The sequence below is a fragment of the Hippocampus guttulatus genome, chromosome 18 (assembly GCF_054856545.1).
Source record: "Hippocampus guttulatus isolate MCC_2025c chromosome 18, RoL_Hgut_1.0, whole genome shotgun sequence".
Lineage (NCBI taxonomy): Eukaryota > Metazoa > Chordata > Actinopteri > Syngnathiformes > Syngnathidae > Hippocampus > Hippocampus guttulatus.
This window is the reverse complement of record NC_141278.1, coordinates 2,372,715-2,397,921: the sequence shown is the minus strand read 5'-3', so window position 1 is coordinate 2,397,921 and position 25,207 is coordinate 2,372,715. Positions and strand designations below refer to the sequence as shown.

General features: G+C 46.5%; 1 protein-coding gene and 1 long non-coding RNA gene across 3 annotated transcripts; both read right to left on the bottom strand.

The window, feature by feature from the left end:
* Nucleotides 1-508: 508 nt before the first annotated feature.
* LOC147190539 (uncharacterized) lies at nucleotides 509-5,292 on the bottom strand. The gene is made up of 2 exons (XM_086137521.1): nucleotides 4,968-5,292; nucleotides 509-3,654 (listed from the first exon to the last, which is right to left on the bottom strand). Exon 2 carries the CDS (start codon nucleotides 3,623-3,625, stop codon nucleotides 2,249-2,251), a length of 1,377 nt encoding a protein of 458 aa, XP_085993647.1. The 5' UTR covers nucleotides 3,626-3,654; nucleotides 4,968-5,292; the 3' UTR covers nucleotides 509-2,248.
* A 5,832-nt stretch (nucleotides 5,293-11,124) lies between these two features.
* Nucleotides 11,125-23,983, bottom strand: LOC147190538 (uncharacterized). Of its 2 annotated transcripts, none has more exons than XR_015103750.1 (3): nucleotides 23,857-23,983; nucleotides 21,429-21,473; nucleotides 11,125-14,197 (listed from the first exon to the last, which is right to left on the bottom strand). It is a non-coding gene; the product is annotated as an uncharacterized LOC147190538 (long non-coding RNA). The 2 variants fall into 2 exon arrangements; XR_015103751.1 differs by lacking the exon at nucleotides 23,857-23,983 and adding an exon at nucleotides 23,602-23,762.
* Between the last annotated feature and the right edge of the window lie 1,224 nt (nucleotides 23,984-25,207).

Sequence of the window (25,207 nt, the reverse complement as noted above, 5' to 3'; positions counted from 1 at the left end):
AATCTGTGGTTCTTCAAGATATGCCTTAATTTAGTGTCTAGTCTGTCTGCGGCTATGCAGACGCGACGGAGCATGTGCTGAGCGTGCACTCTCTACCGAGCCCCTCGCCTTTCTCTTCTGGTCTCCCTCTCTGAGCACGGCAGCTGAGCCACTGCCAAACCTTGCTTCAGACACGTGAAAAAGAGAGAGCGACATAGAGAAGGAGAGAGAGAGCGCGAGAGAGAGAAGGAAAGAGTTCACTAGTCAACACCATCCCTTCTCCATGTATCTTCAAGAATGGGATGTCGGTCGCCTTGAAAGAGCTGTCTTGGTGTGATTCCTTTATGTCAATTAAAAAATATATATATCAGAAACCGTCATGTCCAACTACTTGACTAATTTCCAATAATGCAAATTACACAAATGCAATTCAATTAACTTGGACATGCATTAGCGAACTTAACATTGTGGTCCGTGGTCGAAAGTGGATGGCCCGAGTTCAGAAAGAGACACGCACATGGGGACAAGATAATGCAAACGAGGTCGACATTTTATTTTTAAGAGCATATTTTACAAATTGGCTTCTTGTCAAAAACACAAAAAATCCAAAGTTTCAATTTATTGGTTGGAATTAGCCCCCCCCTCCCCCATCAAAACGTTTACGTGGATGCGATTAGGGAACACTATCGGCCATTTCAATCTGTTTTTTAAACATTTGTGACCCAACAATTAAGAACAAGTAATAACAACACATAATCATGACATGAAAAAATATTTAACAACTGCATGTCAAAGATTGAGGAAAGTGGCGAACGCAATAATAAAACAAATGGGGAAGGGGTCCTAGGGTCGGGAAAAGTCCAAGTAGAAAACAAGTCTTTATGGCAGGATGGCGTTTGAAACAGAACTTTCTTTTTGTCAAGCAATATGTGCGACTGAAACCCAGCGGGTAATAAAATAGAATAAAAACAAACAAAAAACATTAGAGGTACATTCAAAGCTTTGGCTATTAATGGAGAAAAAAAATTAAGCCCATATTCACACTGCCAGCCAATTCTCATTTTTTTTGCCTTGATGTAACTTTTTTTTTCATGGATTGTGAAGAGTATTTTTTCCTCCCAAATGCAACCATTTTTGTATATGGATAAAAATTCAATGCGACGACTGTCTGGATCGCCAGGTGGCACTCAATCAGCATCAACGTCATCAAAGGTAAGCTATGTGTTGCGCGGGGGCCGGCGTTACAGGCTAGGAATGAACTACCCCCGATCAAGACTGTCAGTCTTACTCTTATAGTTGTCTTGAATTGAATCCCCCTTGAAACAAAGCTTCAAGTGAACATTGCTGGCGACAGTTATTGAGGCGCGCAGATTTTCATCGATGCTGCACAGCATTCTTGAGCTGACGTCTCCATCAAAAGACAAAATGGTTTTGCCATATTTTGAGTGCATGAGTGCCACGTCACAGATGCATTCCGTTCACATTAGAAGTTGCATTTGTTTTTGTAACGTCTGACAACGACATCAAATTAGTTTGGAGGGGGATCAAAATTGGGCCCTGCAGTGTGAACGTAGATTAAGACGGCCATAAAATGGACTACCGGGCATTACATCATGTTTTCCACCAGACTAGAAATTGATGGAGGAAAAAAAAGCACAAAAACATTAACAGTACAATTTTTTTTTTTTTAAATGGGGAATTCAATAAAATACACCGTTGGTGAAGTATTATATAGTAGGTGTGTTCGCGGGGAGCTGAATATCACAAATATTTTCCCCAAGTGTGAACACCAACCTTTTACAGTCATCTGAGGGTTAAAATCAAAACGTGTGCTGGTGGGGAGAATACATTTTACGGCTTAAAAAACAAACAAACAAAGTTTTAAAACTCACTGCTTACAAATGAGTTAGTGTGGATTTCTGGGTGTTAAAAAAAGGCAGAGATTACAAAGACTTCAATGCGTATATATATATTTTTTTTGTCACCATTGTATTTGCTCCTGATCGCCACGGAGACAAAGCGCCTGAATCGAGTGGTGTCACTCCAAAAACTAAAATCTTCTGTGAGGACTAAAGAGGGGCAATCAAAAGTCATGACAAAAGAAACCAACAAAAAACAAAGAAAAAGTAAAAGTCGAAGAGTTTCTAGTAGGACTTGATGAAAAAGAAAAGGATTAGTCTGTAGTAGGATATCTAACTGAACAGACTGCAATATTGCCTACAAGTGAAGCACCTTGATGGATTGTTCATCAAGCGCGCCAGTTGGAAACTTACGATGTCACTGCGAGGGATTGCCCCCCCTCCTCGGAGGCGGCGCGTTCTTCCCCTTGCCGAGCGGGGGCGCTGTCCTCACACACTTTCGCCTCCTGTTCCTTGGGCTCCTCTGCTGCGTTGCTGGAATGGTTCCAGGGACTGTCATCCAGCGGAGCCTCGCTTTGGACTTTCTTGTCGCTCGAGTTCTTGGGGCGCCCCCTTTTGCGCGGCGTGCCATCCTCACCCGTTGTCAACCGAGGGCGTCCCGGGGGGAGCGGTGAGGCGGGATTGCGCAGGTGGGCACCTCGTTTGGATTCAGACTTGCGCGGCCGACCCGGCGTGCGGCGGGGGGGCGCCGGAGCCCCCTCCGGAGGATCTACCAGAGGATACTTCCTGGGCCTCCCGAGGGGCTTCCACACTCTGGGTTTAGCAGGTTCGCCGCGAGAGGCGGAGGGGTGCTTCCTGGGTCGGCCTCTTTTGCGCGGGGGTCCGTCGTAGGAGGCGCCAGGACGTTTTGCAGCGTCCGACTTGCGCGGACGACCTCTACCTCGACGACCGGCCGGGGATGCCCCTGCGGCCCCGGGAATAGGATGCTTCCTGGGCCTCCCAAGGGGCTTCCACACTCTGTTTTGGGAGCCTTCCGACGACGGCAGAGGGTATTTCCTGGGGCGGCCCCTTCTAGAAGGTACTTTCTTGGGTCTTCCGCGCTTCCCGGTTTTTCTGGGGAGACGCATGACCAGCCTGGAGGGCGGGATCTGCTTTCTGCGGGGACGTCCCGCTTGGAAGATCGCCAAAGACATAGCAGGCTTCTTGTTGACGGAGCCTTTGGGTCGGCCCCTCCCTCTTTTGGGGCCATCGCTAGCAGGCGCCGAGCGCTGCTCGGCGCTACTTTTTCTCGGACGTCCTCTGCCCCGCGGGGCGGCGACCCCGTTGGGCGAGTTGTCATCGCCACCTAGCTCAACGCGAGGCACCATTTTGGCCGAGCCATGGGTTCGACCCGCTTCGTCACTGTCTTCTTCGCTCGTGACATTCTCGGCCTTGCGCTTGCCGGATCCTTTGGGGCGCCCTCTTCCTCGTTTGGGCGTGTCTGAGCCATTGTCATCGGGCACCTTTTCGGCCAAAGGCTTGCTCCCGGAGCCCTTTGGCCGGCCCCTCTTCTTGGGCACGTAATCTTTACCACTGCTTATGTTGTCGAAGCCCAGTGCAGGGCTGCTGTTGGCGATGCCGGAAACAATCTCCATGAGGTTGACGTCGGGAACGGTGATCTGGAGCTTCTTGGAACCTTTCGGTCTTCCCCTGCCCCTTTTCACGAAAACACTGGCAGAAATGTCCTCGCTGGACTCCTGTTGGTTCGGAACTTTGCCTTGCTCTTCAACCACTGTCTGCTCTTCCATGCCGTATGCACAGACTGTTAAATTGCCATCTGTGAAATATAACGTCAAATGTTGGCATCTCTTGATGATTACGGTGAAGCAATTCGAATTACGGAACCCGATCATGAATAATCATCAACGCCCTCTAAAGAGGTTTATGTATGTATGTATGTATGTATACACACACAAACACTTTCAATTTATCTGTAAAGAAAACCGTATACATTATTTCTGTGTAAAGTGGTGCCAGTTCATGCTTGAGGGGGAACTTGGTATCAAGTGGAATAACTTTAAAAAGCTTTTTTTTTTTAATTTACAAAAATCTTGTAAATTAATGTATGGCTCCCAGCCCTCTTCTATGCCAACGAATGGCAGAGTACATCCTGAATGGCGCTGCCCTCTGCAGGCCATTATGTATTATTTCATATTTCAAATAGTTCATCAGTAATATTTAAGAGATTTTTTTAATCGCATCGTGCAAATGATTAATTTAAAAATTAAAACACTAATCATATCTTAATTTCACATAGTACATAGATGTCTATGTACTATGTGAAAGCAATTACTAACTGTAACCCTTCGTAAAATTCATTTTTTTCCAGAAAGTACAATTTTGGCAAACTAAATAATCCTTACCAAAATAACATTGATTTTAAAAAACACGACCACAGCGCAAGAAAATCTGCACCCTCGTCAAATATTTAAATAAAGGAATTTAGGGGCATAACAAACATAATATATAGTTAAATATAGAAACACTATTTTTAACAGAACGGGCTTCGTCATTTAAATGTTTTGTTTTCACTCTTATAACCATTTTCCAGCCACGAAAATTGCACAATCTCTGTCTTATTAATATAATAAACTGCCTTAAAAAGCTAAAATATTGGGAGAAAAAAAACCCACAAGTGTAAAATACGAAAAATTAAGCAAAGAGGTCCGTTTTACTAAATTTGCTCGCGTCGTCCTTTCTAGGAGGGTGTGTTTATCAGGGACCGGCTAATTCCTGGATATTCCTCTTAAAATGGCGGGAAGGCGAAGCAACATTCAAGTGGTACCCCAAACACCGATTATCCTTCACAATAATCCACCGCGTGCCATATAAAATCCATTTTCGCCGCGCTGTTGGAATAATAAACACACGAAACGAAAAAAATCGCCAGAATCAGAGCCCTTTTTCGCTGAGAAACCCGGCCATGCCGGTCTATCATATTACAACAAACAATCACTATGATTTTATGGAACGGATTGTTTTCCAGGTGATAGCTCGTTTCAAAATCGTCCGCGGCGAGGAGAATTGTGGTGAAGCTAGCAAACGTCGCCGTTTAAAATAGCCCATTCGACCCACTGTCGATCGTCTTACCTTTAAATTGTCCTGAAGATGACTTTCAATTGATTTTGCACAAAATCTCACATGAAAATGTCTTCGAGGGAACCCCCCAAAATGCGCCAAATATTGTCGCTGTGACGGCGGTAATAAATTTGCTATCGCTTCCGGCAGTGCATCCATTATAATTGATCCGGGTAGGAAGGAAAGGGTGCGTCATTTCGTTCCTACATCTTTTTCTTTTTTTTCTTTTTTTAATTTAAACGAAAACCAACGTACAATAACAGTTCTGGGTCATGAATTAGAATAACGATTCCAAAGTTGTTTTATAAATGGAATAATGTAATATTCCTAAAGAAAAACTTAATGGTAAAAAAAGACTGGCGACAATAGAACAAAATCCGACGTGTTTTTTCTCCCTCCGTATATGCATACACACACGTATACACACATGCACACGCACACACAAGCATACGTGGGTACAGATCTTTTTTAAAAATTATTTATTTTAACATCTGCGTAGACTCTCAGTCATCCAGGTCGCCTAAGGTAGAATTGCATAAAACAAATTCAAGAGTTTAGTATTTATTCTTGTTTTCTGAAAATCTTCCAGTATGACTCAGGTAACGACTGTATGTTATCAGTCTAATGATGTGGGCAATGGATGTCCAGAGCAGCCGCATCTGCATCATTCGAAGGACAATGCCAGACATATTCAAATGGAGGTGCTCAAATGTGGCTGCGGGAAAATGAAACACACACACCAGGAGAAGGACTGGTCTGATGACCCCCCCCCCCCCCAACGATCCCTCCATCCCTCCGCGTGCCATGGTAACCGGACACAGCGCTCCCAATGCAGCCGGTTAATGTTCTTTTTCAGCCAGCCAGAGAACGCTCTGGGTACTAATGTATTTCAGTCTGACTTGGGATGCGCAAATGCACTGGCCGCATATCGCATATGTTTGTCTGCCATCACAAAAAAACAAAACAAAAGAAATCTACTTGTGTCCCTAAAAGTAAGTGATAGAGAAAATGGATGCAGTGTGTCATTTTAATTTCTCTGTCTCAGCCATGATCATGTGGAAAAAAAGGTAAAATGTGCATCCAATATATTTTATTTTGGACCCGGATTATAAATCATTCTCATTTTAAAATTTTTATATGGCATTATGTGTTCTTTGTTCATCCCAGAACTACTGGTAGCTATAAAACACCAGTGGGTTTCAGCCATGCTCCCCTCGTTCCCTCTCCATTTGGTATTCTCAAAAGAGTGAGTAGTTTTACTTGAATTTAGTTTTATCTTAGGTTCACAAAATTGGACAATCCCTGTTTAAGTGTGACTTTAAAACACAACTGTGAATGTAAATAAATGCCTTTACATGATTTTGATGCGGCAAAATTGCTATAAAATGTGAAGGATTTGGGAGTGGACCACCATTAATGTCATAGATGGTGTTCCGCAATGACAAGGATGAAAATCAACAGTAGGCTTGCATGAAGTGGCCATCCGAGTGGAAACCTTGGCGTCGGTGTCGCTGAGCTCAATCAACAGGCGAGACGTTTCAAGACCGGTGCTTCGCTTTATTTGCAGGTTTGAATAATCAGACACTCCGTGCGGTCATTTAACAGCACGAAAAGGAATCACACACGCACGCAAATACTAACAAAAATGAGAGTGGAGCATACGACTGAAGTTACCTCATTCCGCTTGCCTGGGGTGCAAATCTACGATTCAATATCAGCTTGTACCTTCTTCCTGGAGTTAACGTGAAGATGGAAACAAGAATGACGGAACTAGAAACACAAACACATGAGTGAAAGCGAAGACTGTTTACTTTTCATACTTAATGGATATAGTCTGAAGATAAAGGACTTTGGTTTCTTTGCTTTATGGCCGACAGCTCCTGTTGAGGAATTTTTGCTTGACCTGAGATGACTTTAAGCTTTGTCATGTTGAAGAGAGTGACATGTCATTGACACCACAATATTTCATGTTGGAAGCGCAAGGCCAACCTAACAGCTAATGCCCCCTCATGGACATCCACGCCATCTCTCCCGGTCCTTTTCGGAAATGTATTTGGCCATTTTAGATGCACTTTTTTTTTTTTTTTTTTTTTTTGCGTGCGTCTTTGTTCCCAAGGACCTCACCTGTGAGCGTTCACATCATCACAGGTTAAGGGTCTCAGGGACAAGGAAGCACACTGTGGCTCTGGAGAAGAGTGAGGTGCCGGGTGCCATAGATTGGAAGAAAATCGCTCAGACAGAAAAGTCGCTGCCGCAGTCCACCATTTTGTGTCGCCAACTGCAACAAGAGACATACAAGTTAGGGCCAGTGTTGAATAGGTGCTTATCCCCCCCCCCCCCCAGCCCCCAGCTTGATCTCGTGTCGGTCGAACGTACGTGACGGGCCCGTTGCGAGCACGCTGCCATGATTCACTCGGAGCTCCGTCTTCCATTCTTTGTCTCTCTCTGGCCCAATTTTACGAGCCCCTGTGCTGCTCTCTCACACGCGCACCACGGAACCACTGCAGCCACAATTTGAAATAGCGCATATCCAAAGCACCCATAAAAATGTCCCAAAAGAAAGACCGCAACGCGAAACGGTGGCGCAATGAAACGGTCAAGTCATACACTTTAAAGCCCGTCATTTGTCAACTACACGCGACAGACATGACCAGCGATTGATCCGTCTCCCGCCTCGGAGAGGAGGCGAGGGGGTGGGGGGGGGGGACAAAAAAACAAAACAACGCATCAATTAATCCGCTGATTGGTCAAATGAGATCTATGCCCTGTGTCTTTTTTGTTGTTGTTGTCGTTGTCTTGCCCGCTTGCCTTCTGACAAGTCACACTGGCGAGTCGGAGGCAAGGTAGCAGACACAAAAGCGCCCGCGCGACACGCCACTATCTGCTACAACACCGTGTCCGCCCTCCATCTACGAGCACCCCCTTTCATAAATCTGTGTCAGCTACCATGCACACACACATGCGGAGATACTTATGCAAGCATGCAGCATCACCATCTCCGGCTCTTTCTTCTCTTCTTCCGTCCCCGCCTCCCTCTGCTCCATCTCAGCCCTTCCTCTCATTTTCATCCTCCCTCCCCCCCCTCTCTCACTCACTCTCTCTCTTTTCCCCCTCTCTCTCCTCCGCGGTAACCCCTTTCCTTTTTTTTTTTTTTTTGCAGGCGTGACGTCCTGTCTCGTCCCCGTCTTGCAGTCTGCTCTGCCTTGAAACAAAAGACGAGCAGGTGTCCGATTGTAGTTTTTGGTATTGCGGCGGCGTTAGGGCGGCAAGACACTCAGACCACTTCCATGTTTCATGCCTCCAAACTGCACAATCACGCCAATAAGATTATTATTTTTTTGACCGCATCGTGACTCCGTGTCAACGGCAACACCTGCATAAGCCAAACGATTTTCCGCGTAGTAATAGAAACGGAAAGCGTACATTTAAGCCATATGCCCCTTGGGTGGGTTTTGCATGAAAGAAGCGTTCTCTCACGGTCCTGATGCGACCATTTTGCTGGACCTTGATGTGAAAGATGCTTACCTCACATGAGAGAGAGATAAATAGAAACCTCTTTTTCACAGCCTGAAAAGTATTTAATTCGATTTTTGTTTTGTTTTTTCTAGAGGGAATGGTGAGGCCCGTTTGAGGGGGTCATATCAAAGCCGTAACGGGAGAAGGAAAGCCATGTTCGGGAATGAGGGAAAAGCGGAACAGGTGAGGTCGGACCTGCCCCGACCACAAAACCCCCAAAAAGCCAGCAATTTTCTGCCTTATAACCCGACTCCACCGCACCCATTCCGTGTCTCAGTGATTTACGTCAAATTCCAAAGAAAGTGTGTTTGTTTTTTAAAAAACGGTAGGCAATAAGGGGGAGAAAAAAAATATGGCTCGGTCGGTCTGTCTGTTGTCAAAAAAAGAACATTACTAACGTAGAGTTGTTCAGCAACATCCGTGACTTAGAAGCACATCTCAGGCCAAATGACTGGCGCTGCCTCCCCCCCTCCCCCGCTTCCTTTTTTGTCATAAGCAATACAAGGTCAAAATGATTTTGCCCATGTTGTCATGCTTCTTGGTGGGATTTAAAGTCGCTCGTCACTTGATAGAAAAATGGTCGCGAGAGGGGTCGGAAAAGTTTCTTCATAAAGTGACAAAACTGCTGACTTGGCAACACACTAAGTGCGCTTTTGCGAACGAGCTCCTCTCAATGCTACCCATTGCTTCCTCGTGATACCAGGAAATAAGACCACGTCACACCGCTCCTAAAAATCTCTTCATTCGATTCCAGTGAGTCAAAGAAAAGATTTGAAACATGACTGCTGATCGACAAAGCTGTGAATGGCCTCGGATGAGACTTGCGGACGCCTTAGGTCCGGAACAAGTCCAGAGGTGCAGGCTTTGAGTGTTTCCTGAAACAAACAAAACTTTGACTTGATCAGTTATGCGGTTCGCATGACACGGTTTGGTTTCATCTTTTTCATTAATCCTGCTTTTACTTGGTCGTACATTTCGTGTAATCTTGTTTTGAATCATTTTTATTTGAGTCTGTGAAGCACGATCTATTTGCTTTGTGAATGAATGGTGCTATACAAAGACAGTGGCCTTGCCTCTGTTAGTACGGCAGCGCCAGTCGGCGAGGAGGTCATGTGAGGTGGAAGCTGCAAAAACGAATTTAAAAAAATTAAATAAAACATGCAGTCAATAGATCATCCCGAGCAATCAACTTAAATTAATCGATCATGGATTAATCACCCGAGCCTCCCAGATTTAACTTCTAGCTCTGATGCGGCAATTTTATGTGAAAGATGCTCAAAGTAAAACCTAGATCAAAGTCATGTTTACGTGAATTCCTGACAAAGCCATCAAAGTGAAAGAAGATGGAGTCAATGAGTTGTGATGGTGCATTTTGAAAGATGCTTGCTTTGTGTGTGCGCGTGTGTGTGTGTGTGCTCGCGCGCATGCATGCAAACAGGAGAGAGCAGCGCCCTGCAGATTGCTGATATATGCTCTTTCCCCCCACCCCCCTTCACGGCAACGCAATGCGGATACTGAGCGTCTGAGCCACTCGCCAGACACAGTGTGGGGGGGGGGGGGGGACACAAGGAGAGGCAGTGGCGGCCGAGGGCGCGGCGATGCGAGGTCATCACACACACACACACACACGCACACGCACACACGCGCACACATGCACACACACACACACTTCGAGACATACCAACAACAAGCTGTGAGGACATGGAACAAAGCCTGACTGTTATGTGTAAAAATCACCTTTTGCTAATCATAACATGCACCCAATTTAAGACTTTGTGCGTATTGGAGCACAGTGGACTGCAGCAGCTCAGCATTCAAAGAGCACTGCGGAGGAAGGCGGCTGTACTGACGTCTAGACAGGTGGAACCTCCTTTGGAAGTCAACCGGCGCTTTCTCCTCTTCATTCTTTGTACAAAGGGCTTGAATGGCTACAAATGTCGACTTGAACGTGATGAAGGTCACGCCGAAGTGCAAAGTTTATTGTCTCATTACTGTACGCAAGGTAGTATTTGCGTGTTGGATGTGCCTTGAGGGGCGCAGCCTAGTGGCCAGGCAAAAGCGCATCAGGCTTTCCGAGCCTACACGTGAAGGCGTCGCTCACTGGCACGCATTATGTTCACCTTTGCTCAGCTGGCAGGATAAATTCCACAGCTCGTGTTGTGGGGATGATTTCCATTTTACAGGATCTCAGTGTGAGGCCCTTTCATCTCAGTGACAAACTACTCCTACCCCGTTGCAGTAAGCGCTTGTGGTCATAGCCCACCTTTGCTGCGTTCCGTGTAAAAGTCTCGGCATTTCTCACCCAAAAAATCATCCATCCATCCATTTTCCGAACCGCTTGATCCTCACTAGGGTCGCGGGGGGTGCTGGAGCCTATCCCAGCCATCTCCGGGCAGTAGGCGGGGGACACCCTGAATCAGTTGCCAGCCAATCGCAGGGCACACAGAGACGAACAACCATCCACGCCCACACTCTGTGGGCTTTTTTTTTTCTTCGAAGCTTATGTTCTTGACACGGTCTTCATACTTACCAAAAGAATTCGGTGGGAGTGACTGAGATGACTTGGTGACAGCGCAGGGAAAGCTAGAAGGTTGTACAGTTATCTCCAGGCTGCTTATGATGCGAAACAATACAACCAACTACCTCACCCTGCAGAGCACCTTTTCCTCCTCTTGAGCTGACTTTTCAGGAACGTATAAAGTTGACTTGAATATTGATTTCTCGGACAACGTTTCAAAATTGCGTTTGTGCATTTCTACTTTCACCACCTCCGTCCGATGGTAACCACGATGAAAGAGAAGCGTGAGAATTCAAGCCACTGAACTTGATCCTTTTTGTGGACTTGTCTCCCTCTTGTGGGTGGAAGCCGAACTGGCTCCATCCCACCTCCCACCTGAAGGCACGGCGCGGCGAGGCAACCCCCCCCCCCCCACCACCACCACCACCACCACTACACACACTTTTTTTCTTTCCCCTCTGTGGGATCACAAAGGCGAGCACTTAACCTGCAGCCGCTCACCGTAGGCGTCTGCCTGACCTACTTCCACTGAAGACTGAGCCGGAATCTTCCGCGTCCTCAAAAGGGTGGATTCAGCACAACTGAGCACTTGGCTTTGTCATTGCCAACACTGTAACACAGACCATTTCGCCGGACGACACGGATGATGATTTCCACATGCAGAATGACACACGGTTGATAAACGAATCCAACTCGCAGCGTACAGGGAAGGACGCGTTACCTAACAAAAAGTCAGCGACAGTCATTTCCACATCTGACACGTGACCGGAGTGTTTATATATTTGTAGTTCTATTCGGATGTATTTTGAGTCGGGTTGCCAGATTCCCAGGGACGTTCACAGTTGGCAACTTTCCATGACAAAATTCAAGGGTAAGTTGCACTTTGCGCGAGCACTCGCGCGTCAAAAACGGGGGCAATTAAGGTAACGAAATGGCCTCCCTTGTGGGCAAGTAGGACCGCAATTGCCCACGTGCGTTCAGCTGTTTATTGAGCGGGATAAACAGTCAAATACACCAATACAAAATGACGACACTCGCAAGGAACAGACGCTCAGACTGAAATTAAGGACGTCACGCACTCGACCGCACCCATTAACGGCACATCCAACAGTAACATACGGTGATTATTCGATGAAAGGATTATTTAGATAATGTTATTTTTCTGAAAAGACACGTTCGATACCACTTTTTTCAGATCGACGCTCGTAGAGTCGTTCACCCTTTGAGGACTCACCAAGTACAGATATACCTCCAGTGCTTTTGAAACATTTCATGAAACACGATGACAAAATAAATTGTGAGAAAATAATTTTCTTTGACGCAGATGACATTTATGTGTCAAGACTGGCACAGCACAGCGCAAACGATTGCAGAGGACTGACTCGATGGACGTCCCTTTTCTTTTTTTTCTTTTTTTTTGTGCTTAAGTACCTGTGGCTGTTTTCAACAGTATCCGAGACCTTAAAACACAAAGGCCTGCATCGGCCCCAGACCAACATAACTCGACCACCCCCGCCCCCCCGCAGAAAAAAATCCTATCGTACAGTAATTTGTATGAACATGACTTCCCATAGGATAATTTACAGAAAATGTTCAAACCACATCCCAGCACGAACAGTGTTGGACCTCAAAGTTTCTGGGCTCTCTTAATATGAAGGCATGCAACCAATTGGTGCGAGCGTTCCAAGTAACCAAGTCTGCGATGTCATCCATTAGCGGTCAATGTGTGTTTTGACAGCCCTCCTGCGCGCGCGCCCGGAGGAGTCATTGATTGCCTGATCGGAGTTGGCTAGCAGAGGGCCTCCTATTCAGCTGGGCACAATGCGGCAAAAATACACGAGTGCTCCATTCATTCCTGCCTGGAGACAAACAACACGGTAGGGCAGCGGCCGCATCCCTGACTCCCGCCATTGTGCCGCCGGCTTCGCACGATGGAGCAAAAGTAGGTGTTTCGCGCGGCAGCTGCGGACGCCTCACAGAGAATTCTTTTATTGGCACAAACTCGTTCACCTCGCCTCTCCTCACCATGCCAACGGACCACCCTGCTGCCCGCCCTCCATTTTCCGTCGCCAGCCCTCCACTCACCGTTCTGAGCAGCGGAATTTTTTTTTTTTGTGAATGTGACAACCATTCTTCTGAACCTCTCCGCCCCCCCCCCCCCCTAACCACACTCCGATCTCATTCATAGTCAGACCACACTTGAATGCGGCACGGCCGTGCCAATGCCAGCCAGCGCTTTGCCAGTGTGGCTGGCTGGATGGATGGATGGCTGTGGAGGGTGGTGGTGGTGGGTGGGTGAGGGGGGGGTGGGGCAGGTGTGGTGGGAACTACCCGGCGCCAGCATGCACGTCGGTGTCGTGAGGTCGTGAGAAGTGTGTTGAAGCCAAGATTGGCAAATGTTTCATGTCCAAATGTTTGCAATGTGACCGTACGTCATCCAGAGGAGTCTTAAGGCTAAACATTTTCAGGAGGAAGACAATCATGTCCACTTCAAAGAAGAGACGCAACATTCGACCTCTTGTCGTAGTATTACGACTTTATTTGGACATATTAATATCTGCCTATTTGTCATAGTATCCTGTTCTGGTAAAATGAACACTTTTTCGACGATACACTTTAAGTGTTTTATTTACGTCGGTTCAACTGGCAGTGAAGAAAAGCCGGCTGCACCTCTTTGTTGAAGAACTTTGCTCATTAAAGTGTCGCAAATTTGTTTTCCTATTGGGGGTGGGTCTGGAACATATTCCCTGTGATAAACAGGAGTTCACCGTACAGTGGAGAATATCAGCCCATCTCATTTTCAACAACAAAACGTAGACGTTTGTGCAGGGATGCAATCCCAAAAAAACAAAAGCTTTTTGCATAGCCGGCACGAAGTGGGCCTGGTGCAATTTGCGGCGAGAAGCCCTTGCGCTCGTATGTTATTTACAAAGGCGGAAAAGCATTACCATGGGAACGCACCAGTAGGCAAACTCAATGACTTGGCATGATGCCCCTGACGGTTGCTAGGGCACAGTTGTCAATAGCTACCAAGTTGTGCATGTGAAAATGCTCCACGACGTATGTTCCCTCTCTCAGCGAGCTCCCTTTCTTTTTTGGGTTAAACGTCATTTGGAGCAAAGTACCTGGTGAACCGCAACCATCTTTCGCAGACTTTCCCAAGGCCGGCCTCGCTGGGGGGGGGCGTCTCCGCTTGACCGCCGCATTCCTGCAAGCAGCGGAGCATTGCGCACATTGTTACCGGCGTGCCGCGGCGCAGCAAAGAGCAAACAATAACAAAAGCATTGAAGCCGCGGCACACAAACAACTCCCAAACATCCCGATTGCAAAGCAACACAATCTGGGCTTCGATCGCACTTCTGCCGCCGCCGATTCGTCATTAAAGGCGAGCGCGACGTCCTTAATTAAATTTGAACGGACAATCCCCGATTAACGCCAAGCGGCTGAATAGAAACAGAAGCAACATCACATAGCGTACGAGTATGAAAGGGATTAACTAAGTGGGAGATAATGGCGTGACGTGCGCACGGGAGGAGGAGAGGGACGAGAAGAGAAACGTGTACGGCGCAGGCAGTTAAGGACAGCGCTAATGAATAATGCATCGCTGGAAAAATAGAAGCCTGGGATGAGAAATCTCAAATGTAGACACCATAAATAGCAGCTTTGCCTCTGTGTGGCCTCAGAGAACATCCGGCATCATTAAGTGCTTTAATGCAGACTCTTTCACTTGCGACAAGCCTTCCACAATTGAGAATTTGGACCGATTTTTTTAATTTTTAAAATCCAACATGAATGACACATTTAATCAAGGAAATCAACATTTCTAGCAGAAGTTCGTCAAGGTGGCAGCTTCCAACCAAAATGGCCGACTTTCAAGTTCGGGGATACGTCAGGCCATGGCAGACATGGGCACCAAAGTTTACGTTGACGAGTGAAACTACCCCCCCCCCCACTCCACTCCACTCCACTCCAAATTCCTACAGGCTCCCCACACACGCCCTTTTCAAAGGCCAATCCCCTAAATGCAAGTTTGACACCATGCTCCGCCCACATCTGATGTCAGATTGTGTCAAGTTGAAAGACGCTGTGGATGACATTCAAGCGTTAACCACCTCAGCGATCGGAATGAACATGTTTGTGAAACGGAGCGCGGCTGCAATCGTCCCCCCGGCAGCCGTCACATTGTGTTCTCATCTCGCTCGAGGTTTCCGATCAATATGGAATCCTTTGAATGTCATTAGTTTGTCTGAAGGCCGTCTGCCATCGTGTGCAACTCACCTGGTGCGCTTTGTCCTGCGTGTGCGCGAGGCGAGCGAACGCGTGTCCTCGTGTTTGTTCATTGCGGCAGAGGATCAATAGGGAACGAATGAATTTAGGCAGCCGGAGGGACTGGGGCCTCTACAGTCAAAACGTCAGCATGACGGGGGCAGCGATGGTGAAAATGGCTGCCTTAGCATAGCTGCAGATTGGGTCAATTTCTATACGTTGTTTATTTTCTTCTCTTTGCGCTTGTGTGAACGTCTCACGTGGGAAAACGTCGGCTGTCAAGTTCATACATTGTGTGTCCGTCACGCAGAGTAGTCTCACTTGATTTGAGTAAGATGAAAAACTTGACAGTTCGGAATGATCAAACGCGATGACATTGTCGGTATGGTTGACAGTTTATCTGTCTTTCAGATGTCTTCAAAGGCAGAGCACTTCCCCCCTTTGATTGCATTCAATTGTTTTTATTTGCCCGACGGTTCGGAATGATCAAAAAACATGGCCGCTACGGTTGAGTTATTGCATTTTGGACGTTTCGGTCGGGTGTTTTGTAAGGCCGACAAGCTTGTTGGAGTTAATTCAACTTCAGCATTCATGTATGTATGTATGCAAATAAACACACGCTCACAACTCGCCGGGGCGGCGACATCTGCTACTGTCAGCTCTCAGCGGCCGCGGTCAAAGTGAACTTTTCACCTTTTCTAGTCATGAATAACGCAACCGCTTCACCCCGAGCACGCTGCGGAGCTCGGTGCGGATTTCATGCTGAACTTCAACTCCCGCTCGGCTTGATCTTGACTTTTACAAGCAAATCCGACATTGCTCTGAAAAGCCGACTTTTAAATATACCCTGTGAAAAAAAACAAATGACTCTTCTGTAAAATCTCCGATGTGATTGTGGCGTAATATCACATAAATCGGTGTCCATCGATAATTTATTTTTTGGGTTTTCTCGGGGGGGGGGGTGATATAGAGTGCTTTCTGCTACGGTGTGGGTCATTGTTCGCATCCTTGCTATATCCATTTTTAAAAAAATGCCCTCCAATGAGGGAAAGGAGAGCCACAGTTGCCAATAATGCACTAAGTCGTTTATTCAGGGCCGGCAGAGTAAAATCACGTTAGCGCCATTAGCATGCCCACACAGAAGCTGCTGTCTCCCACAGCTCGTGCGGAGACACTCGCACGCGTCACCTACCACCTCACCAGTCCCCGCCTCTTAAATATATACATTCATTTTATGCTTGCAATTTTTGACATTTACCATCTGCTGTCATTAAAATTGTTTTGGGGAATGTTTTTATTTGGTGTCTCGATAGGGAATGAAGTTTTATTTTTGAAATTTAAATACTTATCAATTTTTATCCTGAAAAGAAATGTGGTGTTTGTAAAGATTCTTTTTTTCTACCGCAAAGATATGACTACAGTACTCCACTAATATAGGGGATCTCCTGGGTTCCAAAAAGCTGCACACACATTCAGTTCCATTGGAATTTCATGCGAGCATTCGACTATTCGGCCGCTGAGACCGATCAGATCAAGCGTATTGACTGCCTAGTGGTGATTTCTGTCAATGTGGCAGAACAACATTTGAGACTTTTAAGCTGTTAGCGTCGCACAGCTATTTGTGAATGGGATCGCTCGGCTTTGGGTCTCTTCTCATCTCCGCGGTCGCGAGATCAAAGTGTCGAGAGCCATTTGGGAGTTGAGAAAGCCAACAATGGCGGACGGGGAAAACAAACAAACAAAAAGCAGACAACAAAATACCCCGGCAATTTAGTGTTTATAAACGTACACTTGTGCGCGCCTCTTCCGGCTCAAGGTTTCACCGTCTTCTCACAGACAAACGGTGTAGTTAGCTTCAAGTGCACTACAGTATACCCAGTACCTGGGAGAGCTTCCATCTTGCGGCAGGCATAAGAGTGTAATTGCCAGGAGTGGCCTTGAAATAGAGGCTTTTGTGTTTTCACTCGATACAGCCTTCGGAGCCTGGCATTAAGTCTTAAGTTCACTTACTTAGGTTCCACCTGAGTGCTTGATTTCATTTGGACTGCAACTGTGATCAGGCTAACCACTTAGCAAGGGAAAGGTCCTGAGTGGGTGTAGAAACCACTGGCTGTTAAAGCCTTTGCTTCTCAGGGCCTGGCGCGAGTGAGGACTCTTGGGCACAGCGAGGGTTTTTTTTTTTTTAATTCAAAGAGCAAGTTAACACGAGCATGACGAGGCGTTGTGTTGATGCGCTTCAGTATACGACTGCAAGACAAGTTCGAATACCACACTTTACAAAATGGTAACAAATTGGGTTCGTGTGTTTGAAAAATAAAACTATCGCAATGTGCGTGCCTCGCTCAAGATTCCTTTGAGTGGTGGTTCAGATGCAAAGGGCCCATCTCGGCAGAGAAAGCAACGGCAGGAGGTCGACTTGCTTCCTTTGCGCTTGTGGAGCTTAACCTTTGACCGTGTCACACCGTGAGGAAAGTTGAGAAGACCGTGACCCTGGAGGTGCACAAGGGAGGTTGTAGATAAAAATGTGCCAGGCCGAGGTGTAGAAAGACTCTCGCTACAATTAATCTTGTGCCGTTTGCACTGTACGTTGACAAGAATAAGCAAGCTACAATGCTAGGCTTGGGCGTTGAATTATTAAGTGAGTCTCTGACAAAAGGAAGCCAGCAAGAAAGTAAGCTACCTCAGGCAGTGATTTACAACCACCACTCAGAGGAGACAGTCAGCTCAAGCAAAAAAAAAAGTGCAAACGTCTCTCTGCTTTTCTTGCTGACAGTTTCCCTTCTCTCCTGCCTGTCTGTCTGTCCGATAAACGGGAGTCCGAGATCCTATATGACGGTAATTCGCCAAGTATATCGAGGGATACAGATATTGTATGATGCTGGAAACATTTTTTTTTCAACGAGGAGAAGTCAGGGTTTGAGTTAAAAGTCAGAGATTTGCTACAGTTAATGACGACATTTTGCCAGCGATATTTAGTTTCCCAATACATTAATAAGATGGGGATAAACGCGTGTCAATCACAGAGGAACGCAAGACACCGTATGATGATATTTTCTCCAGTGATGTTGATGGCATTACGATACGGTGATTGAAACGAGGCCGATGTATCGCAATCACAGAGCAACTATTTGACAACAGTTGACGAGAATCGGAAAAAATGACAGCGATTTGTTGCATTAGAATCACGGAGTAACTCGTGACACTTACACGAGGGTATTTTGCCAGCAACGCTGCGTATCACGATACGGGTTAGCATCACGTCGGATAACGTTTACTTGGACTGGGAAGAGTCAAGAGTTGTTCTGTAAAAAGGGCCATCCAGCGCTACTCACTGAGGCGTCTGCTTCAACGTTCGCTTGTAGCAAAGCAAAAGTCTGTCAAGTGTCATAAGTCGCAGTCACATGTTTTTAATTTTGTAGCGTAAAGGTGAAGGCGTTCAGTCACCAGATGCGGTCGCTGAGCCTGCCGTTCAAAAGCTGCAAACTCTACATGCGTGTCAAAGGAATTCAGCGAGCATGTGAAGACTTCAACTGTGTCAAATCGGAGTGGGGGGTGGGGTGGTGGGGGGGGGCGACACTTGAGGGGGGTCTGGCTTAGCGCCCCCCCCCCCCAACTGTCAGCCAGCGAGGAAGTGCGGCTCTCCGATGTCCTTCACATGGGAATACATTGAGCTCATATGAAGTATGGATGAAGTCCCTCCGCCTGCGTGCGCGCATACGCCGTCGAAATCCCGAACGCGCAGCTCAACCAGGCAGCGGACGCAGGCCACGACACGCTGACCAATCGGGCATGTGTTGGTCAAATATTGATGTTTTTGAGCTCCATTTGATTGTTATGACAGATGGATGGGCCAGATCAGGAGTGGGTGAGATTTTAACGTTATCGACTCGACATGAGCCAATTATTTAATGACATTGTAAAAAAAACTCTTATTTATGATAAATAAATAGACCAGATCTTTAATACCATCAACAAAATATTATATAAAAAAATATATATATATATTTAGACATATACAGTATATTTTTTACGAATAGTTTTTTTTTCAAACTTAAAATTTTGCCTAATGTAAGCAATCATTTAGTTTGATGATGTAAAAATGGCAAAAGTGGATAAAGTAAAAAATGACCCACCCTTGCAATTGAGCACTTTTTACTCTGCATGTAAAAGTGGGGTTTGACAGATAAAAGAAAGAAAGAAAAAATGAATTTTAAAAAAAAGCGGGGGGGGGGGGGGGACCTCATTGCATCATGATCTGATGTGTGACACTTGGAATGAGCAGTGCGGGTCAAACTAGGCCAAGCCCGATGGATTGCGTGACTGCACGACAGGCAGATTAACTGACGGCGACAGACAAAGAAGCCGGCGCGGCGAAGAACAAAAGATGTGGAAAGCAAGGAGACGGGGGGGGGGGGGGCGGCAAGGAGCGCGCTAAAATAAATAAATAAATAAATAAATAAATAGGTGGCAGACTCGCCGCCGTTGACTGAACTCGCGCGGGGCTGAGGAATTCTCCCCGGACGCATTCCTCCAGTTTTCGCCGTGTTAACCCGTGACAAAGCGATGCCTCGCGTCGCTTCTTTGCAACACCGACAAAAGGGGGAAACGTCATCGCTTCGGGGTATGATACGGTGATTGTAGAATATTATAATCATGTAGTATTGGAATCCCGGTATTTTATACATAGAGTACCTTTCAGAGTCGGGGGGCATGGCGTTAGCGCGTGAGTGTTCGGGTCTGAGCTGTGGACGACAGCAGCTGGCGGGGAAGTTTGTGTTTTGCTCACTGGCAGTAAATGGCTGCATAGCACTTACTCATGTTTATATCCACAGCAGTTAACGAGTTAATTATACAGTAAAAATCCATCTAAAAAAAGGTAACTACCAGTGTTAGACAAGTAGATACAAATAAATACATAACGTCGAAGGACCGAGGTAAAAGAACAATCTAGATGCCGGTGGAATTGGGAAGAGGAATTCACACACCGATTTCAGAGAGGATGGTGCGGATTAACGTGAGAATCAACTAAAAATGGCCCGCGGCTTATTTCCAACGTGCTGAGCCCATCGGCCGCAACAAATCTCTGCGCAAATATGTTGACGACGGAAATATAAATCAAAGCACACAGTTGGAGCACGTGCGAATCAACAGCTCGTGTGTGTGCCCGGAGACAATGCGTGTGCGTGTGTGTGTGTGAGTCTGCAAAAACACATGGTGAAAATATCATCAGACAAGAAAAGCTCTATTGTGTGGCCGGGGCTTGTGCGGCTGCTCCAGCGAGGGGGCATGCAGGGTGACATCAGCACAAATATGATGAATGCAATGCGAGTCATCGCCGAAAGCCGCTCGCAATGCGACAAGGGCCTCTTCGCCGACGCCTCACGCTCACTTTTTCGCCTCGCGTCTGCTGATAATCGGGACATGGCCGATGTATGACCCCCTATTGGCCGGACAGGCGTCGTCGCCACAACATTTTCTGCCTCAGTTTGGCGATGCTAGAAAGGGTGTTGGGGGGGGGGGGGTGATACGGCACACGGTTGTGCTCGCATAGCTGCCGGCTTAATCGCGAAACGGTGACTCAGGAAGGAGTAATTCAATTACTCTGATGGCGCATCGAAGTTTCGATCGCGTCGCTCAGTTCCATTAAGTGCAAACTCCGCACGGTAAAGGGCTCCATGCTGCACTTAACTTACAGTTTACGTTAAGAGAAGGAACCGGAGCTAACAAGGTGTGTCAAAATGAACATCAACACCAGTTCTCCTCATTAATCAGTGACGGACGCGCCCCTTCTTATTGATAGCTAGTCCTCGAAATGATCAATTGACGCCATGCTTGAGTCAGATTCAACGACGCAGGCAAAAGGGTTTTGCAATTTGTTCGTCATAATTGTACAAGCCCGGAAATTGGGGCTTCCTGTTCTAATTTCGGCGTGGGTCCTTGAAAACGAAAACAAAATATCCCATCAAACATTGAAACTGGCGTCAGGGGCAAAACTTTTTTTTTTTTTTTGCCCCTGCTGAGCGGCCACAACCTTTCCCATGTCGCAGTAAGTTCCGTTTGCGGTTCAATGATTTTGACTTGCGATTGAAATTTCCAAGAAATGTAATCAATGAGTTATAGAAATCAATGCCGCTTTCTCAGGAAAAAAAAAAGTAGAGCGAACTCATTCTTACCTTATTAAAATCTCCGCTTCGAAGTGGTTGCTTTGGAGTTTCCGTCTGAAAAATAAATGAACAAACACTCAATGATACAAGCATCATGTTCAATTACAACACCACGTCATCCAAGAATCACCGATCGAAGATAAACATCCCTTGACACTTGAGTGTTATGACACTCCTGGGAAGAGGAAGGGAAAAAAAAAAACACTAAACGGGTTGTTGTTTGCGTTCGCCTGACACATCAGCACAAACAATTACAGAGTGACAAAACAGAAGGTGACGAGGAAAAAGTGGCACGTCTGCTGCTGATGTTTGTATTCCCTTTATCTGGTTTGAACGAAAATATGTGCGTGTACTGCAGATATACAGTCTATCTATATATCTACGTATATATCTATATATATAAAACAACAATTTCAGAGATGCATGCTAGTGCTATCTGTCCAGTATACAGCACAAGGTTCAAATTTCATACAAACTGGACCAAATCTTCAGAATTAGTTTCTTAGAAGGAACCCTGGACATGGCAAAAATAAAAATAAAAAAAAGACCTGACAATGACCGCAGTATGAACCAAATTATATCACTCTTGCTCCACCCACAGCGAATAAACAAAAATGTCCGTTTCAAATCAACATGGCCGAGTCTCTAGCGACCAAAACAAAGAGTCTAATTTGGCGTCACCCTTCTGTTGGGTACGTGCACGGGGTTCAAATTTGAAAGCAATCACAAACATTGCTTGTTGTTTCTGTTCAAAGGAGCCCCGGACATTGCCCAAAAACCCGAAGATGGATGCTTAAAAACAGACAGAAGTTTTAGCAGAAACGTGTCAATTTTGTGTCCCCCATCTGTCCAATATGGTATTGCTCAAACCATGGAACAAAAAAACAAAACAGTTGCGCAGGTTATGTACCTGAAGCCCACTTAACAGCTTTGCTGATCAGTGCAGATCACTGGCATAGATGGATGAACAAAGAAATATTATTTGAAGAAAATAAAACATTTGTAGACCAATTAAGTGAATTTGGATCATTTCCTACAGCACATCTGATGTCTCCTGTGGAACTCCGGTTAGTCACTGATCTCAAATTGGGTAGCAATCGGACGTAATACCTCACAGTCTTGTGTCCGCCTTTGAAGGTAACCTCGTTACGTCCAAAACGTCCCTAAAATGGCTGCTTCAAATCAAAATGGCCGACCTACTGTGACTTTGGGGATTTTGGGGGCGGCATACTCGGAATTCTGGGGGACACCCACCACTCGGAGTAGATCAAGTGGAGTTTTGGTGCAAAACAAAACAAAAAAGCACCGCAAACTGTCTGTTTGTTAGGCTCACGAAAACGACAAAAGTGATCCAATGGCTCCTGATTAACCTCAAATAAAAGCGTTTCCACTGCCTGAACTCGCCATGTCTGTGTGGAGGTGTCCAGGCCACCGCACACATCTGAAGTCTTCTTACATAGGGGGGGGGGGGGGGGGGGGGCTCTTTCCCTTTAAGGCCCGGGGTATTCGCCAGTATCCTCACCCTGACACTTAGTCCATTCCATTCGCAGACCCGTATAGCTTTCTCCTCCAGAGCCCCCCCGCCAGATCACGAGCCACCACCGTTATGTAAGATTACATAACAGCAGGTCTGTCTGAGTAATATTTCATAACCTGAGGGGGTTGGAGTTGGAGGAGGTAAGGGTGGAGGCACCAAAGCCTCTCGGGAATGGATTCACAGTCGGGATATGGGACGTTGGTACAAAGTAGATCGTAATGGAGGAAGTCACAGATTTTTCTCGGAGGCGGAGTTTAGGGAAAGGTTAAGGTCAGGACACAATGCCGAACAAAAGCCGTCCTCCCTCGCTTGGTTTATCACGAATGTCGGACGACGGCGGCAGAGCCATCTAAATGCTTTGAACTAGAGCGGGCCATCTACCAACTGCAAGCTAATGGTTGAGGATTTGGGGGGGGGGGCAGTGACAACAGAAGCTTACAGAAAAGAAGCACGAGCTGGAGTAAAAAAAAGGGGAGAGTGAAAGGAGATAGTGACGGCACAATAGCATTTTTGCGGACATCCTGACATCAGACCTTCGTTTTAACCTGGTATCCAAATATATACACACACACACATCTATTTTTTTGTGTGTGTTGTTTTTTTAACAAAACTGGTTAACAACCACTGAATTAACACAAGTCTTACCTTTACGAGTTACTATAAGCAAGGAAAGGAGAAGCAAAACGCCGCATTATGTGCCTGCTCCGGCGACGACATCACACGGGGGAGGGAAAAAAAAAAGTCAAAAAAACGTTCTCGCGTATACGCCGCAGTTATACAGATGCATGGGGGGGGGGGGGGGGGCAATCACCATCGTCCGGCTGGCTAAACGGGATGTGACGGATGCAAGTAGGTAGGGAGAGAGGAAGGGACATTTTGGAACGCAGGCGGAATACTCACAGATGAATGAGATGGTCACCACAGAAGAAGAAGAAGAAGAAAAAGTGAGGTTCCATTTCTTGAGATGTGCCTCCCCCTCCTTTCCCCCTGTTTTTTTTTTTTATTTTTACAGAATTCTAGCCAGTCACCCCCCCCCCCCCCCCCTCGCTTCTCTCCTCCCTCCCATTTATCCTCGGCCAGTCCCGGTACTCGTACTCCTCTTTCTCCCGCATGACCACGCGCTCCATTTTACACCCCCCCCCCCCCCCAACAAGGAAGGAATCTCTCAGAGGAGATTGAGGGGTGATAATCGAATTGAACGCGTCGCATCCGAGCTCACCCTACCTCGCAAAGAGAAGGAAAAAGCCCGTCGCGTTGAGTCTTAGGGGGGCCGGAGGGATAGTAAGAAAGCGTGAGGGGAAAGAAAGAGTGAGAAGAAGTGTGTGTGTTAGGAGGTGGGAGGGGAAAGAGAGAGAGAGAGAGAGAGAGAGAGGAGGTGGGAAGGGCGGAAAGAGGGAATATATGATTCTTTTCCTCTTTTTCACGTCTTCCGCCGAGAGCAGAGGTGGGAAAAGGAAGAGGAGGAAGAAAGACGAGGAGAAAAGAAAGGTTCCTTTTCCTGCCCGGCTGCTGTCTTTTCAGGCCATTTTCTTCACGTGCACTTGAACTCTAATCCTGTCTACTTTATCCCCCTCCCCTCGCTTTCTCGCTTCATTTCTTGCTTTTGCTCTCTCACTGCGCATCTGCCTCGCTCACCCTCTCTGGAAATAGTGTGTGTGGGAGAAAGGGAGAGAGAGAGAGAGAGAGAGAGAGTGAGGGAAACAGAGAGAGGGCGAGGGGGACAAAAAGGGGAGAGAGACGATGACTGTGGGGGGGGAGGGGAAGAAAAATCGACGGGCTGCAGAGAGCACAGGGTTGCTCTGTATGTGTTTGTACATACATCTGACTGGAGACACGCATTTTCACATGCTACACGACAATGTTAGATGCTAAGCGGCAAAGACGTACATGAGATCAGAAGCCTTAAGGAAAATTCCATCTCCAATGTACATTTGGAGTGAGCGTGCAGTAGGACTCTGGGTCACGTCGGATTGACCTTTTTTTTTTGCAAACAAAGGACTTTGATTTGGATTTTCAAGAAGTGAGCTGAGTTTTACATTGAGTCCACTTTCAAGGACCCCAGCAAATGGCCAGAAATGTCAGTTCCAAATCCAAATGGACGAGCCTCTGCGCCAGCTACATGTAACGACAAAAAGCAAAATTAGCATCACACATCTGTCAAGTATACAGGAATTACATTTGATAACAATCATACAAAATCTCGAGTAGTCATTTGTTGAAGAACCCCTGACCCTAAAATGAACGCTTTGAT

What these genes read in the sequence shown, in the direction of transcription:
- LOC147190539 (XM_086137521.1), bottom strand. Translation starts at nt 3,625, where the DNA reads ATGGAAGAGCAGACAGTGGTTGAAGAGCAAGGCAAAGTTCCGAACCAA.